This window comes from Schistocerca nitens, chromosome 1 (genome assembly GCF_023898315.1).
Source record: "Schistocerca nitens isolate TAMUIC-IGC-003100 chromosome 1, iqSchNite1.1, whole genome shotgun sequence".
Lineage (NCBI taxonomy): Eukaryota > Metazoa > Arthropoda > Insecta > Orthoptera > Acrididae > Schistocerca > Schistocerca nitens.
In genome coordinates, this window is record NC_064614.1 from 133,745,339 (window position 1) to 133,761,635 (window position 16,297).

Here is a 16,297-nt window from a genome sequence, read left to right on the forward strand (position 1 = left end):
TGCATCCATTTTCAGTAAGATACCATTGTTGTTGCTGTGGTCTTCAGTCCTGAGACTGGTTTGATGCAGCTCTCCATGCTACTCTATCCTGTGCAAGCTTCTTCATCTCCCAGTACATACTGCAACCTACATCCTTCTGAATCTGCATAGTGTATTCATCTCTTGGTCTCCCCCTATGATTTTTACCCTCCACACTGCCCTCCAATACTAAATTTGTGATCCCTTGATGCCTCAGAACATGTCCTACCAACCAATCCCTTCTTCTGGTCAAGTTGTGCCACAAACTCCTCTTCTCCCCAATCCTATTCAGTACCTCCTCATTAGTTATGTGATCTACCCATCTAATCTTCAGCATTCTTCTGTAGCACCACATTTCGAAAGCTTCTATTCTCTTCTTGTCCAAACTATTTACCGTCCATGTTTCACTTCCATACATGGCTACACTCCATACAAATACTTTCAGAAATGACTTCCTGACACTTAAATCTATACTCGATGTTAACAAATTTCTCTTCTTCAGAAACGCTTTCCTTGCCATTGCCAGTCTACATTTTATATCCTCTCTACTTCGACCATCATCAGTTATTTTGCTCCCCAAATAGCAAAACTCCTTTACTACTTTAAGTGTCTCATTTCCTAATCTAATACCCTCAACATCACCTGACTTAATTCGACTACATTCCATTATCCTCGTTTTGCTTTTGTTGATGTTCATCTTATATCCTCCCTTCAAGACACCATCCATTCCGTTCAACTGCTCTTCCAAGTCCTTTGCTGTCTCTGACAGAATTACAATGTCATCGGCGAACCTCAAAGTTTTTATTTCTTCTCCATGGATTTTAATACCTACTCCGAATTTTTCTTTTGTTTTCTTTACTGCTTGCTCAATATACAGATTGAATAACATCGGGGAGAGGCTACAACACTGTCTTACTCCCTTCCCAACCACTGCTTCCCTTTCATGCCCCTCGACTCTTATAACTGCCATCTGGTTTCTGTACAAATTGTAAATAGCCTTTCGCTCCCTGTATTTTACCCCTGCCACATTTAGAATTTGAAAGAGAGTATTCCAGTCAACATTGTCAAAAGCTTACTCTAAGTGCACAAATGCTAGAAACGTAGGTTTGCCTTTCCTTAATCTTTCTTCTAAGATAAGTCGTAAGGTCAGTATTGCCTCACGTGTTCCAGTATTTCTACGGAATCCAAACTGATCTTCCCCGAGGTCAGCTTCTGCTAGTTTTTCCATTCGTCTGTAAAGAATTCGTGTTAGTATTTTGCAGCTGTGGCTTATTAAACTGATTGTTCGATAATTCTCACATCTGTCAACACCTGCTTTCTTTGGGATTGGAATTATTATATTCTTCTTGAAGTCTGAGGGTATTTCGCCTGTTTCATACATCTTGCTCACCAGATGGTAGAGTTTTGTCAGGACTGGCTCTCCCAAGGCCGTCAGTAGTTCCAATGGAATGTTGTCTACTACGGGGGCCTTGTTTCGACTCAGGTCTTTCAGTGCTCTGTCAAACTCTTCACGCAGTATCGTACCTCCCATTTCATCTTCATCTACATCCTCTTCCATTTCCATAATATTGTCCTCAAGTACATCGCCCTTGTATAGACCCTCTATATACTCCTTCCACCTTTCTGCTTTCCCTTCTTTGCTTAGAACTGGGTTTCCATCTGAGCTCTTGATGTTCATACAAGTGGTTCTCTTCTCTCCAAAGGTCTCTTTAATTTTCCTGTAGGCAGTATCTATCTTACCCCTAGTGAGATAAGCCTCTACATCCTTACATTTGTCCTCTAGCCATCCCTGCTTAGCCATTTTGCACTTCCTGTCGATCTCATTTTTGAGACATTTGTATTCCATTTGCCTGCTTCATTTACTGAATTTTTATATTTTCTCCTTTCATCAATTAAATTCAATAATTCTTCTGTTACCCAAGGACTTCTACTAGCCCTCGTCTTTTAACATACTTGATCCTCTGCTGCCTTCACTACTTCATCCCTCAAAGCTACCCATTCTTCTTCTACTGTATTTCTTTTCCCCATTCCTGTCAATTGTTCCCTTATGCTCTCCCTGAAACTCTGTACAACCTCTGGTTTTTTCAGTTTATCCAGGTCCCATCTCCTTAAATTCCCACCTTTTTGCAGTTTCTTCAGTTTAAATCTACAGGTCACATCTGCCCCTGGAAATGTCTTACAATTTAAAACCTGGTTCCTAAATCTCTGTCTTACCATTATATAATCTATCTGATACCTTTTAGTATCTCCAGGGTTCTTCCATGTATACAACCTTCTATCATGATTCTTAAACCAAGTGTTAGCTATGATTAAGTTGTGCTCTGTGCAAAATTCTACCAGGCGGCTTCCTCTTTCATTTCTTAGCCCCAATCCATATTCACCTACTACGTTTCCATCTCTCCCTTTTCCTACACTCGAATTCCAGTCACCCATGACTATTAAATTTTTGTCTCCCTTCACTATCTGAATAATTTCTTTTATTTCCTCATACATTTCTTCAATTTCTTCGTCATCTGCAGAGCTAGTTGGCATATAAACTTGTACTACTGTAGTAGGTGTGGGCTTCGTATCTATCTTGGCCACAATAATGCGTTCACTATGCTGTTTGTAGTAGCTTACCCGCATTCCTATTTTCCTATTCATTATTAAACCTACTCCTGCATTACCCCTATTTGACTTTGTGTTTATAACCCTGTAGTCACCTGACCAGAAGTCTTGTTCCTCCTGCCACCGAATTTCACTAATTCCCACTATATCTAACTTTAACCTATCCATTTCCCTTTTTAAATTTTCTAACCTACCTGCCCGATTAAGGGACCTGACATTCCACACTCCGATCCGTAGAACGCCAGTTTTCTTTCTCCTGATAACGACATCCTCTTGAGTAGTCCCCGCCCGGAGATCCGAATGGGGGACTATTTTACCTCCGGAATATTTTACTCAAGAGGACGCCATCATCATTTAATCATACAGTAAAGCTGCATGCCCTCGGGAAAAATTACGGCCGTAGTTTCCCCTTGCCTTCAGCCATTCGCAGTACCAGCACAGCAAGGCCGTTTTGGTTATTGTTACAAGGCCAGATCAGTCAATCATCCAGACTGTTGCCCTTGCAACTACTGAAAAGGCTGCTGCCCCTCTTCAGGAACCACATGTTTGTCTGGCCTCTCAACAGATACCCCTCCGTTGTGGTTGCACCTACGGGACGGCTATCTGTATCGCTGAGGCCCGCAAGCCTCCCCACCAATGGCAAGGTCCATGGTTCATGGGCGAGAGGGGGGGGGAAAGATACCACTACAATTCAAAAATCTTAGCAGTAATCCACGTGCTTTCAAATCTAAACTGATGAGTTTCCTCATGGGTCACTCCTTCTATTCTGTCGAGGAGTTCCTTGAAAAATTAAGCTGATTCTTGTTGTATTGTTGATTGTGTTTACTTAAACTTATGGCTTGGCTTTTTCAGGTTCATAAACATTTTATTTTTATCTGTTATTACTTTTATGTTGTAATTTCGTGTACTGACACATTCCATGACCTTGGAGATTTGCTCCTCAATTTGGCCCTACAGAACTTGATGTGTAAATAAAAATAAAACCTGATTTAGTGAATTTATCTCATTTAGAGCCTACATAATATTGGATGTATGTTTGAAAAATGTTTGGAATCTTAACTTGGCATTTGTTTTACAGAAATATTATCGAATTTTGTGTGATACATGGTCGTTGCAGGCCGTAACTACATACCTAGTTTTAGATTTACAGCTGTTATCAAAGGCAGAATGTTACTATGGGTGGATGAATGTATATTTTTGATGAAATGATTCCTGCTATTCAAATGCTGTGTCTTATCTGTTTTACATATGGTTACATTGGTTTCTCATCACACTGTGTATGTTCTACCTCTTTACTGAAATACTGTAACAAAAGTTTTCTCCGTAATACGTTCAATGTACAAAATCCTTGTCACTTACAGCAATTTTATGTTTGCTTATTCTGTTTGCATCTGAAGATTGTTGATTTTTTCTTATTGATGATAGTTATCTTACTATGATCTCGACAATTAAAAGTTTATAAATAATTTTAAAAGATATTTACATATAAGAATAACAGCTTAAATAAGAAAGTAATTTTTTATGTAATTATCATATAGTATCATTCAGAAAACATTATAAAATGAAGGATAGAAAAATTACATTATTACTGGGAACAGAATAAGAACACATGGATTTTTCCAGCTTCTCTGTTACAAGATGCCTAACTAGCATGATCCGCATTAGCAATCATGCACAACAGAGGAAAATTCATGCAACTTTGACCTCATTACTTTTAATGCAACACCCTGCTAACCAGATCTAAAGTTCAAAAATACTTTTGGTATTCTACCTTGAAGTGTTCTCTTGCAACTGCATAGTGTAGAGGTGTTCTGCCATTGTGATCTCTAGCATTCAGTATCGACTTTTCACTCACATATTTCCTGATAAGTGTGGCTATAGATTGTGATGCCTGTAATAAATGAGAGGTATATAAAAATCTGGTACATGAAGGAATCCTATATGTTACATATTACAAATCACAAAAATTATAAAACACAATGATAAATACTCCCTTATGACTGAAGATTCACAACAGATTATATTGTTTATATAAATTCCTCTGATTTTATTACATTAGATTACAGTCAGTATGTTGTTAATTCTGTAAATTCATTACTAGGAAATTATTGTTGATTTGAAACTCATCAGAAAAATCTAATTTAGAATGTATTTTATAATAAAACTTACAGCAGGATATCTGAATGATAGAAGAGGAAATATAGCTTTATCATATATTATGTGACCTAATGAACAACAAGTGATGAACTCAAATGGAAGATTGTACTGTTTGAATTCTTATTTGACATAGTACATCTCACATGTACAGTATAAACACATTATACTAAATTGAAACAGATAATATACCTGAACATAGGGTACATAGACATGGTACAAGTAAATAACATTTATGGGATATTTTTGCAATAATAATATTCTTGGAGCAGATATAATTTACAAGTATATAAACTTTAAAGAGATAACTATGATTACATCACTGATATATACACTTCAGTAAAGGAATATCTTATTGTCTAATGACAATACTGAAAGGAGATGCTGAGTCGTAGATATGCACAACAAAAAGAATGTCACAAATAAGCTTTCGGCCAGAAAGGCCTTCATCAAAAATAGATCACAGACAGACACACACACTCATGCAAATGCAGCTCACACATACATGACTGCAGTCTCTGGCAGCTGAAGCCACATTGCGAGCAGCAGCACCGGTGCATGATGGGAGTGGTGACTGGGTGGGGGTGGGAAGGGGGTGGAGGGGGCAAGGAGGAGGCTGGGGTAGTGAGGGGGAGGGATAGTAGGGTAGGGGTGGGAGACAGTGCAGTGTACTGTGGAGCGAGCAGGGACGAGGTGGAGAGAGGGTGTAGAGCAGCTATGTGCAGTCCCAGGAGGTTAAACGGAGCACAGGGGAAAGGTGGTGGGGGGGGGGGGGGGGGCAGGGAGGTTGGGGGGATGATAGTGGAAAAGGAGAGAAGTAAGAAGACTGGGTGCAATGGTAGAATGAAGGCTGTGTAGTGCTGGAATGGGAACAGGGAAGGGGCTGGATGGGTGAGGTGAAGTTCCCACCTGCATAACTCAGAAAAGCTGGTGTTGGTGGGAAGGACCCATATACCACAGGCTGTGAAGCAGTCAATGTAATGAAGGATGCTGTGTTGAGCAGCATTCTCAGCAACAGCAGCTTAGCTGGTAAATTACATGACTGGTTTCACAGGTAGCCCTGCCTTTGATGCAATAGGTGACATTTGTGGCCAGACTGGAGTAGGTGGTTGTGGGAGGATGTATGCAACAGGTCTTGCATCTGGGTCTGTTACAGGGATATGAGTCATGAGGTATGGGGTTAAAAGCATAATGTATTTTACAAAATAACAGTTTATTCTTACACCTGTCTTTCAGTAGATGGACAGCACCCAAAATCAGCAGTTCACAGTTTGACAGCTCATGTGTAAGACCTATGTAAGGTGCAGTCCCAGTGTTGACTAACACCACAGCTATGCATGTTCCATACATAAAAATATATCCACCAATTTCCACAATACTCAATAACATCAATATTTAATAACTTTCAGGTGATTTCTGTGTATCAGATGAATGAACATTTTCACTGAATTGGAATTAACAAGAAGGTGTGAAATGTCATTGTCATCTGGCCGAGATATTGTTGCACACTGTGATTCTAATTATAAAATGACTTAATTTAACTACCACAGTATATTTTCCTCTGACAAATTGCTACATCACAATGCTAAGTGTGCATGGTGATTTTTTCTTGTAATAACTGAAATTTGCATGGAATTAATGTGCATGTTAGTGCAATACAAATTATGGTGTTGCATACTTTCTTGAGCAACACACCATCCTACATACAATTAGACTTTCAGCTTCAGCTGACCAGATGTTTGTACTACAGAAGAGAGACTATGAAAGCTATGTCAGTAGCACTACATATGGTGTACTACAGGTGAGGAATTGTCCCACCCTGGCCCAACTATAACTCATGTGTGTGAGGATTGTTACACTCTAGAAATATTAAAAAGAGATTAAAGACAGAGAACTATTTATTTACAGTGGTGAAGTGACTGTTGAACAGTGAATATATTTTCATTTCGTACAAAGGAACTAAAACAGAGACACCATCAATGCCTATAGAGTTTGAAATTTTTAGTCTTGTTATTGCTTTTGTTACTTCATCTTGTGAGACAGTGCTGATGTACAATGTGCTTATTTTAAATTCGCTGGCTAGGTTTTCTTATTTAGGTTTGATTTTATTGTATTATCAGCAACACCTGTGAAAAAGCTGTTAAATATGTGACTGTTATATTTTTGCGTGATGCTCTGTCTTCGTCAGATTCTTTTTTATGACACTCCGGATGGCCTTCACTTTATTTGCTGAATTCTAAATGAATTCATCATTATGCATCATTTTTGCCACTCTTTTTACTTGTCTTAGCATTTTGGAATGTTTTTTTTATAAATATTTGTAATTCAGCAAGCAATTATTCATGTTATACATTTTATGACATAGTCTCTTCTTCTGGTACGAAACATTTTTTGTCCTTGAAATCTGTTTGTTCTAAAATTGCAGCTTATGGTTCCCATTTTCTGTGGAAAAGCAACTTAAAAGAAATGGGTTAATGTGTCAATGAAGGAGTTAATTTTTACATCATTAATTTATATAAACCTGTGATCATTTTTTTGTTTAATAAGTTGTTGAAGTAATTTATGCTAGCTAACCTGACTATAGCATCTACATGTAGTTGTTTAAGCCATGTTGTTAACAGCACAGCCTTTTATTTTCAAGCTTAGTTTTTGAGCAAAATGGCCACTAAAGCCTGCTATTAAAAATTTTTGTGTGAAGTGTTGAGTAAACTCTGCTGACTATAAACTCTACAGCTGTTTCTCACAGTCTGTTACTAGGGTAGCAGCATTTATATGCGCAATCAGTCCCCTTCTGACTGGCAGAAAACATTGTAGCAATCTTGAAATGACCAAATGATGTTCACTTTTGTTTCAGAGATGCTTATAAGAAAGACTGAATAAAACTGACATCATTCTTAGTCAGTCAGAAAATAATGCTAATTACACAGGTGCATGGTGTCTGGTTGTCAGAAATGAAAATCAACCCACAGAAGAAAAGTGAAATAATGAAGACACCACGAAGAAAGCCACATGGAAAGGCAAAGCAGCTTCATTTCAGGTGTCTTCAAGATTTATATGGGATTGGTACTCTAGGACTGCTTTCATTAACCTTTTAATGGTTCTACTGCTTTAGCTGCACCTTTTGCTGCCTCAAAGCCTAAGTCTGTCAGTATACTTCTTCTCTTCCGCTCAAAACATTACTTACAAAAGAGAAGTGTCTGGTTTTGAGTGTCTGAATTTTGGTTCAGCTCACACTTTTAATCTGTTAGGATTCCCCAGTGTATCCTTTCTCCCACCAATCTTTGTCCTACAAGGTATGTTAGATCACCTGTGTAGAATGTGGACTGTAAGAGAATAGTAACGGTAAATGGCAGATGGGAGATGGACTCTGAACACATCTGGATAACTCACTAAGTAAGAATATAATGTAATATAAATCATCCTTGGACTTCTTTGCATGTCACTTCAGGGTAAAACCTCGAGCCTTTGACAATTACCTCCACTGTATTCATCAGGAGCAATTGACTGCCAAAACTGCTGCTGTAGTGGCCTTGCATAGCTCATAGATGACTTCTGATTTGTCTTTAATTACATAATGCTGTTGCACCAGGTGTCAACATCTGGATGGGTGGCATAATGTAAACATTGCAATGAATACCTCTGGCTCTTCTCTGCATCAAGAGCTCACCTCCATGCACTGCTAAGATTACACCTGTTGTCACGATTGAAGATCTCACACGTTCTTATTTCTACAGCCTCTTTAATTACAGAATCCCAGTGTGTAGGAGCCCGGGACAAAACTTTTGTTTTGTCACATGGTATTTTATATTTGTTTGTGAGGTGGCACTCACCAGTTGCAGATTTCGCAAGTTCTTGATTTTTAATCTGCCACTGATGTTCTGCACAGTAATCAGAAATGGTGCAGACGGACAGACAGATGTAGCTGATTCCACTCTCGCAAGGGATATTGTAAATCCCAGGGATACTGAGGCTGAGACTGTCCTTAACAGGATGTAGCATCTCCTTTATCTTCTTAGGAAGTCAGAAAACAGATCTTTTACCTCATCTTTCCATGACTCTGCCACCTTTGTTGGATGTAACACCGCAGAAAGGAAGGCATACAATAGGTGGCTCATCACAGGGATGTTCAACAATTCCATGTTTCCTTTTCTTGGAAAATGCTGACTTTATACCACATAAACCATAGCCATTCTTTTCGAAAACATACTTCAGATGATTATTTTCAGAATCCAAGTGGTTCTCATCAGAAACAGTTTTTGATCTATGTACCAGTGTATTTATAATTGCTCTTTTTTGGACTGGAGTGAGAAAACCCTGGGCACTACGTGTAGAATGTACTTTATTCGTCTCATAACGTACTGTTACAAATCAAAGATTTTTGTACTGGAGACACATCAAATTACTTTAAAAAATAAGGTTATAATAGTTAACATACTTAAGCATGCATTTCTGAATGTTTAGACATGAACAATTAACAAGAACATATATGACACTTACAGTCATTTTGCAGCTTGCAATATAATTTATACATTATATTAACAATTTATTACAGAATACATAATCTTTATTCTTTCTTTTTGTTTCAAATTGCCAAACTGTCCTGCATGAATTCTTCAATTGAATAATAACATTTTTCCAATAGTGTATTAAATAACAATCTTTTTAGTTGGTGAAACTCCATATTTGACAGATTTGTGTTATTTAATTTATTGTAAATTTTTGATCTCATGTACAATGGTTTTTGAGGGTAAAGTTTTAAATTATGAGAGGGAAGTTTGAAATAGTACTCTACTCACCAAGCAATGGCAGCAGAAGTAATCAGTAAGTAAGAGAATTGTTTTCAAAAGTGAAAGGTTTAGGTTTATATCCTGGTGTGGCATATATTTTCAATCGTGTATATGGTACAAAATTTAAATACATGAGTCAGATTCAGTGAAAGTTTTTGATATGAAATTTGCTTTAACAACATTTCATGACTCTCCAGTTAAGGACAACACACAGACCCCTGCCTGAGGAAGGACTTGAACCTCTGACAGGGGGAGTTGCACAAACCGTAGCAAGCCACCTCAGACCATGCGGCTACCCTGCGCAACATGCTCAATGGTATACACTCTAACACAAAAGAAAAATGCATCACAAAAGAAGTATCCTAATGGAATGGAAATCGGTAGATGTGGTATACTGATACAGACAAACAATTGATTGCAGTTTCAGAGAATTACGATGATTTATTCCATAGGAAGGGCTTCACAAATTGAGCAAGTCAATAATGTGTTGGTTCACCTTTAGCCCTTATGCAAGCAGTTATTCAGCTTGACACTGACTGACAGAGTTGTCAAATGTCCTCCTGAGCAATATCGTGCAAAATTCTGTCCAGATGGTTTGTTAGATCATCAAAATCCTGAGGTAGTTGTAGGGCTCTGCCCACAATGTTCCAAATTTTCTCAATTGGGGAGAGATCTGATGACATTGCTGGCCAAAGCAGGGTTTGGCAAGAATGAAGACGAGCAGTTGAAATGCTCACTGTATGCAGGTGGACATTATCTTGATGAAATGTAAGCCCATGATGGCTGCCACAAAATGAGGCAGAGTATCATTGACTTACCATTGTGCTGTGTGGGTGCTGTGGATGACAACCAAAAGTGTCCTGCTATGAAAAGAAATGGTACACCAAGCCATCTATCCTGATTGTCAGGCCGTACTGCAGACAACAATCAGGTTGATATCCCACTGCTGCCTGGGGTGTCTCCAGACATGTCTCAAGCCTGGAATCTCATTGACTGGAGTAGAACTGTCTTCAGTGATGGGGCCCCACTTCGAACTGAGCCCAGATGACCAGCCAAGACCTGACTGGAGACAACCCAGACAGCAGTGGGATACCAACCTGAAAGTTGCCCACCATACAGCTCAACAGCCAGGAGTGATGGCCTGGGGTGCCATTTCTTTTTGTAGCAGGAGACCTTTGGTTGTCATCCACAGCACCCTTATAGCAGTGATCCACTGACAATATTCTAGGTCCCATTTTTTTGCCCTTCATGGCAAGGTATCCTGGGCTTACAGTTCAGCAAGATAATGCCCACCCACACTGGCAAGAACTTCTACTGCTTGGCATTGTGCTTGCCAAATCCTACCTTGGCCAGTAAGACCATCAGCTCTCTCCCCAATTGAGAACGATTGGAACATTATGGGGATTTTGATGATCTAATGTGCCAATTGGACAGAATTTGACACAGTATCCCTCAGGAGCATATCCAACAATCCTATCAATCAATGCTAAGCCGAATAACTGCTTGGATGAGGTAGAGAGGTGGACCAACACATTATTGACTTGCTCAGTTTGTGAGTCTTTTATTCTTGAATAAATTGTCCACTTTTTCTGAAACTGCAATCATTTGTTTGTACATCACATTCAGATAATTTGTTCATGGTATGTCATTTTTTATTTTAGAGTATATTTTTATGTATGACAGCAACTCTGAGACTGCATGAACACTTACATTTGATTGCCTAATGACGCAATATGTATCTCTAAATAGTGCTGTAAATATAATGTGGCTAGATAAAAAAATCTACTCACTAAGAGGCAGCAGAAAAAAACATACAAATCATGTGTTTTCCCCAGCCACTGCTTCTTAAGTAGATATTTACTACCCATATTATATTTTCAAACAATGATAATTTTCTAAATGATTGTGGTTGTATGAGATTTTATCAAGATTGGGACATATCATAGACATGAACATAAGTAACTTTATCATGAAGATGCATAAGTAAAATGGTAGGCTGGAGCCCAGTCTACAATACATAACTTTCCCTCACCATTGGACTTAATCTCATGTTACTTGCTGAATGAAGTGGAGTCACTCCACATTTATCTGCAATATTTGGGTCAGCACCAGCATTCAGCAACATTTCCAGGACCTACAAAATAAAATTTTCTGAAATTGAGGGTTAAAGTGTGAATAATAAACAAATAAAAATAACACACAAAAATTAAATAGTAACATTAGTTGATATCACAATCCTTGTTACTCCTGCCTCACAATCCTTGTTATTCCTTACTCCTTTTCTGCAACATCAATTTCTTATAAGTCAAAATTTTCAATTGCTGTTCCCTCCCCTGTCATGCCTGTACCTATCGTTCATTTTCTTTACCTTTTCACCACCTATCATCTTTACAATATAACAGCTTGTGTTCTAGAAACCCTGTAATTCATTGTTGGTTTTTTGCTATCTCTCTTATTGTAAATCTGAGAGACAGAGATTCAGTTGTGTTTCACAACCAGTCTCTGAGAATAAGTTGTGGAGAAATTTATAGAATATTTAGAGTTTAGGGTTTCTTCGTTTGCAACATAAACCAGATTGTTATCTTATGTGGAAGTTCATGGTATGACATGGGACTGCTGCACTGAGCTGTTTAGTCACTTGACCTGGTGGAGTGAAATGAGAATAATTACTGATGTGAATCAGTGAAGACAGAGAACACAAAGCTTTACTTCCTCTCTGCCACTTTTTACCAGTATTACAGCAGTGCAGCATTCTGTTACCTCCTCACTACACACTGCCTTATATGTGCATAAAATCACAAACCTCCATGTAAGACAACAATCATGTTTATGTTCAGCTTGGAAAATCTTAAACTCCAAATATTGCAGTTTCTCCAAAACTGTTTATCAAATTGAGATAGTGAAAAGCCATCAAATCTGTGTCTTCCACACTTGTAACAACAGGAGCAGAAATGACTATAGTTCCACTTGAAAAAAATTGTTACTGGTACTAAAGTCTGTAGTCAATACTGCTAAGAGAAGAGACTATAAGGTGGCTAAGAAGGACCTTTTTTTTACTATTCATTTGAGTAGAGACAAAATTACAATACCTTTTATAGCCTACCAGGACTAACATGTATATCTAAAAAGAAGATTAATTAAAATGCAATTGCAGACTGCACTTGACAGAAGTATATTAAGAAAACGAAAAACAAATCATCCCAATTATTTTACGCTAGGCTGTGAGGGCACCAAAGTTGACATTCTACATCTTGCTTGTACCTTTGGCATGTTTCTACACACCATACAAGCTACTGTATGGTGTGTGGCAGAGGGTACCTTGTACCACTACTACTCATTTGCTTTCTGTTCCACTGGCAAATGAAGAGAGGTGAAAATAATTGTCTATATTTCTCTATATGTTCTCTTATCCTGTTTACGTGGTCCTTAAACAAAATGTACACTGATAGCAGCAGAATCATTCTGCAGTCAGCTGCAAATGAAAGTTCTCTAAATTTTTCCAATAATGTTTCACAAAAACAACTTCATCTTCCCTCCAGGCATTCTCATTTGAGTTCATGAGCATTTCTGTAATACTCAAGTCTTGATCAAACCTTCCGGTAAAAAATCTAGAATCATGTCTCCAAATTGCTTTGCTGTTCTCCTTTACTGACCCTGGTGGAGATCCTAAACATTCAGGCAGTACTCAAGAAGAGGTTGCAGCAGTATTCTATGTGCAATCTCCTTGAGAAGTGAGCTACACCTTCCTAAAATTCTCCCAATAATACGAAGCTGACCATTTCTCTTCCATCATATCAATCTTAAGTGCTCGTTCCTGTTGCACAGGAGTATTGTCCGCCACTGATGACAATCCATATTTTTCGAGGCTGCACAGGGGCTTTGCTTTAGGCAGTGTATCAAGTGCCAATTGTGTGTAAAAATGTTATGTTGATCAGATGTAATGTGCTTTGCAAGACATTATGCAGATGTGGAAAGATTCTAGCTATTCATTCTGTGGAGAAATTATTTATTCAATGTCAAATTGATGTGTGGTTGTGTAACATCTGTGACTCAGTACACAGAGGATTGCTGCCCCGTGAGACAGTGAGAGTTAGTATGTATGCTCTGTATGCTTGTAGTGCTTACATGTGTTACTTATATGTGCTTACTAATAAATAGTGTGGAAAACTGTGTCACTATTCTGCTATCACACTGCCAGTACCCCATTTCCCATAGTGGCAACCCCAAATTTCCACTTTGCGCTGCGATTTTGCTGTTAAGTCGATAATCTCCCATGCCGGTTACACCATCAAAAATGCTGCTGTTACAAATGGTACAACCTCACCATTTTTTTTTCGCAATGTCAAGAACATCTCTCAACAACTTTTCATAAATTCCACAAACATCCCATGTGCTAAATATTGGCCAAGGCTTGGGCAATACAACAGTGCCAAACAACATAGCAACAATGCCTTCACTGTTCACCACATCTTCAAATCAACCTCCCATTGCCACCAGTGGCAAGCAGCAAACTATGCCATGATGATTGTCAAATTTACCAAGTAACTTCACACTAAACATTCCATATTTGACACGAGTGAATCTATTCCTGGCGTTTTTGACAAAAGTGCAGCTGAGAGTCACAGTAAAGAATGGCCAGCCGCCTCCATATCAAATATTAATTTACATGCCTTTAATTTTTACATAAGATAAAACATGACGTGTTCCAATGTTAGTGATTATGAGCATTATGATTCTCGCATTAATGACCTGAACCATACAGTGCCACAGTGCTGTTACGGTTGAACAACAATGGCCCATACAATACCACTGCATCATTCCACTCCATCTTCCATCTGCATACAGACTGTGAGATCGAGGTTTACATCACCTTTCAGTACTTCTGCATTTTGATTTTCCAAATCCTGTTCCAACTGTTGTGACTATGTGCAAGTACCGTGAGGAAGGCTATGACGTTACTCATATTCCAGCTGTGTCAGCCATGTCAGACATCACAATCGATTCACTTCCAATCCAGCACCGTAGTTGTCATTTGCATCACCTGCACCCAGCATCAAAACCAACTAGGGACGCCGGGAACATATTTTTCACAATCTTGCCTCAGCAAAGTCAGATATCACTGCCTCCTGATTTGAGTGATGTCACACTTGCATAACATGTGCCATGAATGACAGCACAATCACACAAACTCCATGAAAGACGAACAGTGGTGCTGGATAGTAAATGGACTACGCCTTCCTTCCTTATGGCACCAGGATCTCATATACACTCTCACATGCATTTTCTGGTGTCTCAGACACCTGACATTGGGAAAGTCATACCTACTGCATTGGACCCAAAACTTCTCACACACGTGCCCATTCTTCAAACAGTCACCTAAGTTCTACGCACATCACTACATGATGCCGATGCCAGCCATACTGTTGTTCTGCATGGATTCTCCCATGATGTGGTTTGCCCTCAGCAAGTAATTGATGTCAGCCAGTGGCATCATTGGGGAAAACAAGAAGCTTGCCACTCTTCTGAACCACCTCAGAGACAATGCGGACCTTATTAGCAACTTGCTTTAGTATGTTCCAGCCTCTCATAAATGTGAACCTGCCAACGCACTACTGCTACAACAACTGAGCAGCAGCTGCATCCCATCATCAATGAGACTACTTTGGGCAACAGAACAAGATCTTCGCTTTGCTTCCACCTGCGGGTTCTAATTGACTCAATGTTCCTGCCTGAGGGTGTGCTACAGACACTTCAGCTCCTAAAACTGCCACATAACATCCAAACAGTGATGCTAGTGCACGAGAAGGCACTGTTGGAGTTTACACTTGGACTCCCTGACAGAATGCAGGCCATATTACAACACCACATTCTAATCAACAACCAACAGCGCTATGCTGCAGCACCTTTCACAGCTCCGGCGGACAACAGTCACCTACCACAACAGCTGACGTTGTCACCCTCCCAGATGCCCCCGTCCGACTCAGTATATAAACAAAAGCTGCACGAGCGAAGTGAATCACATGTTTCCACGTCCAACACACAATACTGACACTGATGGTTCCACTCCAGATTTGGGCAGGATGCACAGTGCTGCAGACAACTGTGCACCTACACAAACTAGCTCGATGACCTGATATAGGCATATCAGGCCACTCTGCATAAACAAGACGCCTCTGCACACCACAACAAAACAATGCCAATGCAGTGCTTCAATGGACAGATAGTCCTCTACTATTCATCCATGACAGTTGCCCGCACACGTACTTCCTCACTGATACTGGGAGCATCATTACTCTACCACCTGCTCTCACACCTGCTACACTGTCACCGTCGCCACTGCAACTGCACAAAAGCAATGAAACTGTAATCACAGTTTCTGGAACTGCACACATCTCTCTCAAATTTGGCACAGATATTCAAATACCTTGGACATTCCCAATGGCTGAGACAGTTGAACCAGTCCTGGGATCCAACTTGCTCTGGCACTACCAGCTACTGCCAGATTTAAATCACTTCCTCCTATTACAAAGTGATGGCATCCGTCACACTGCCACCACTTGGCACACCTCTCAACCTGGAGCTACAAAGCAAAGCACTTTTCAACCAGCTATGCTTAAAGGCAACTGAGTACTCATCATTACATTATGATAATGAGGTCATGTGCCTCACGAATGAGCAGCTATGGAGACGAATCATGGATGCCACTGCATCACTAGATGCAGCACAATGGC

At 39.4% G+C, this 16,297-nt stretch overlaps 1 protein-coding gene across 1 annotated transcript in view; it reads right to left on the bottom strand.

Moving 5' to 3' along the window:
- The window catches only part of LOC126243082 (serine/threonine-protein phosphatase 6 regulatory ankyrin repeat subunit A-like), a 281,386-nt gene that overhangs the window by 121,730 nt on the left and 143,359 nt on the right, over positions 1-16,297 (bottom strand). The window contains exons 10-11 of the mRNA XM_049948137.1: positions 11,599-11,700; positions 4,397-4,516 (exon numbers count right to left, since the gene is read on the bottom strand). Of these exons, the coding sequence (XP_049804094.1) occupies positions 4,397-4,516; positions 11,599-11,700 (222 nt within the window). The remainder of the gene's footprint in view (positions 1-4,396; positions 4,517-11,598; positions 11,701-16,297) is intronic.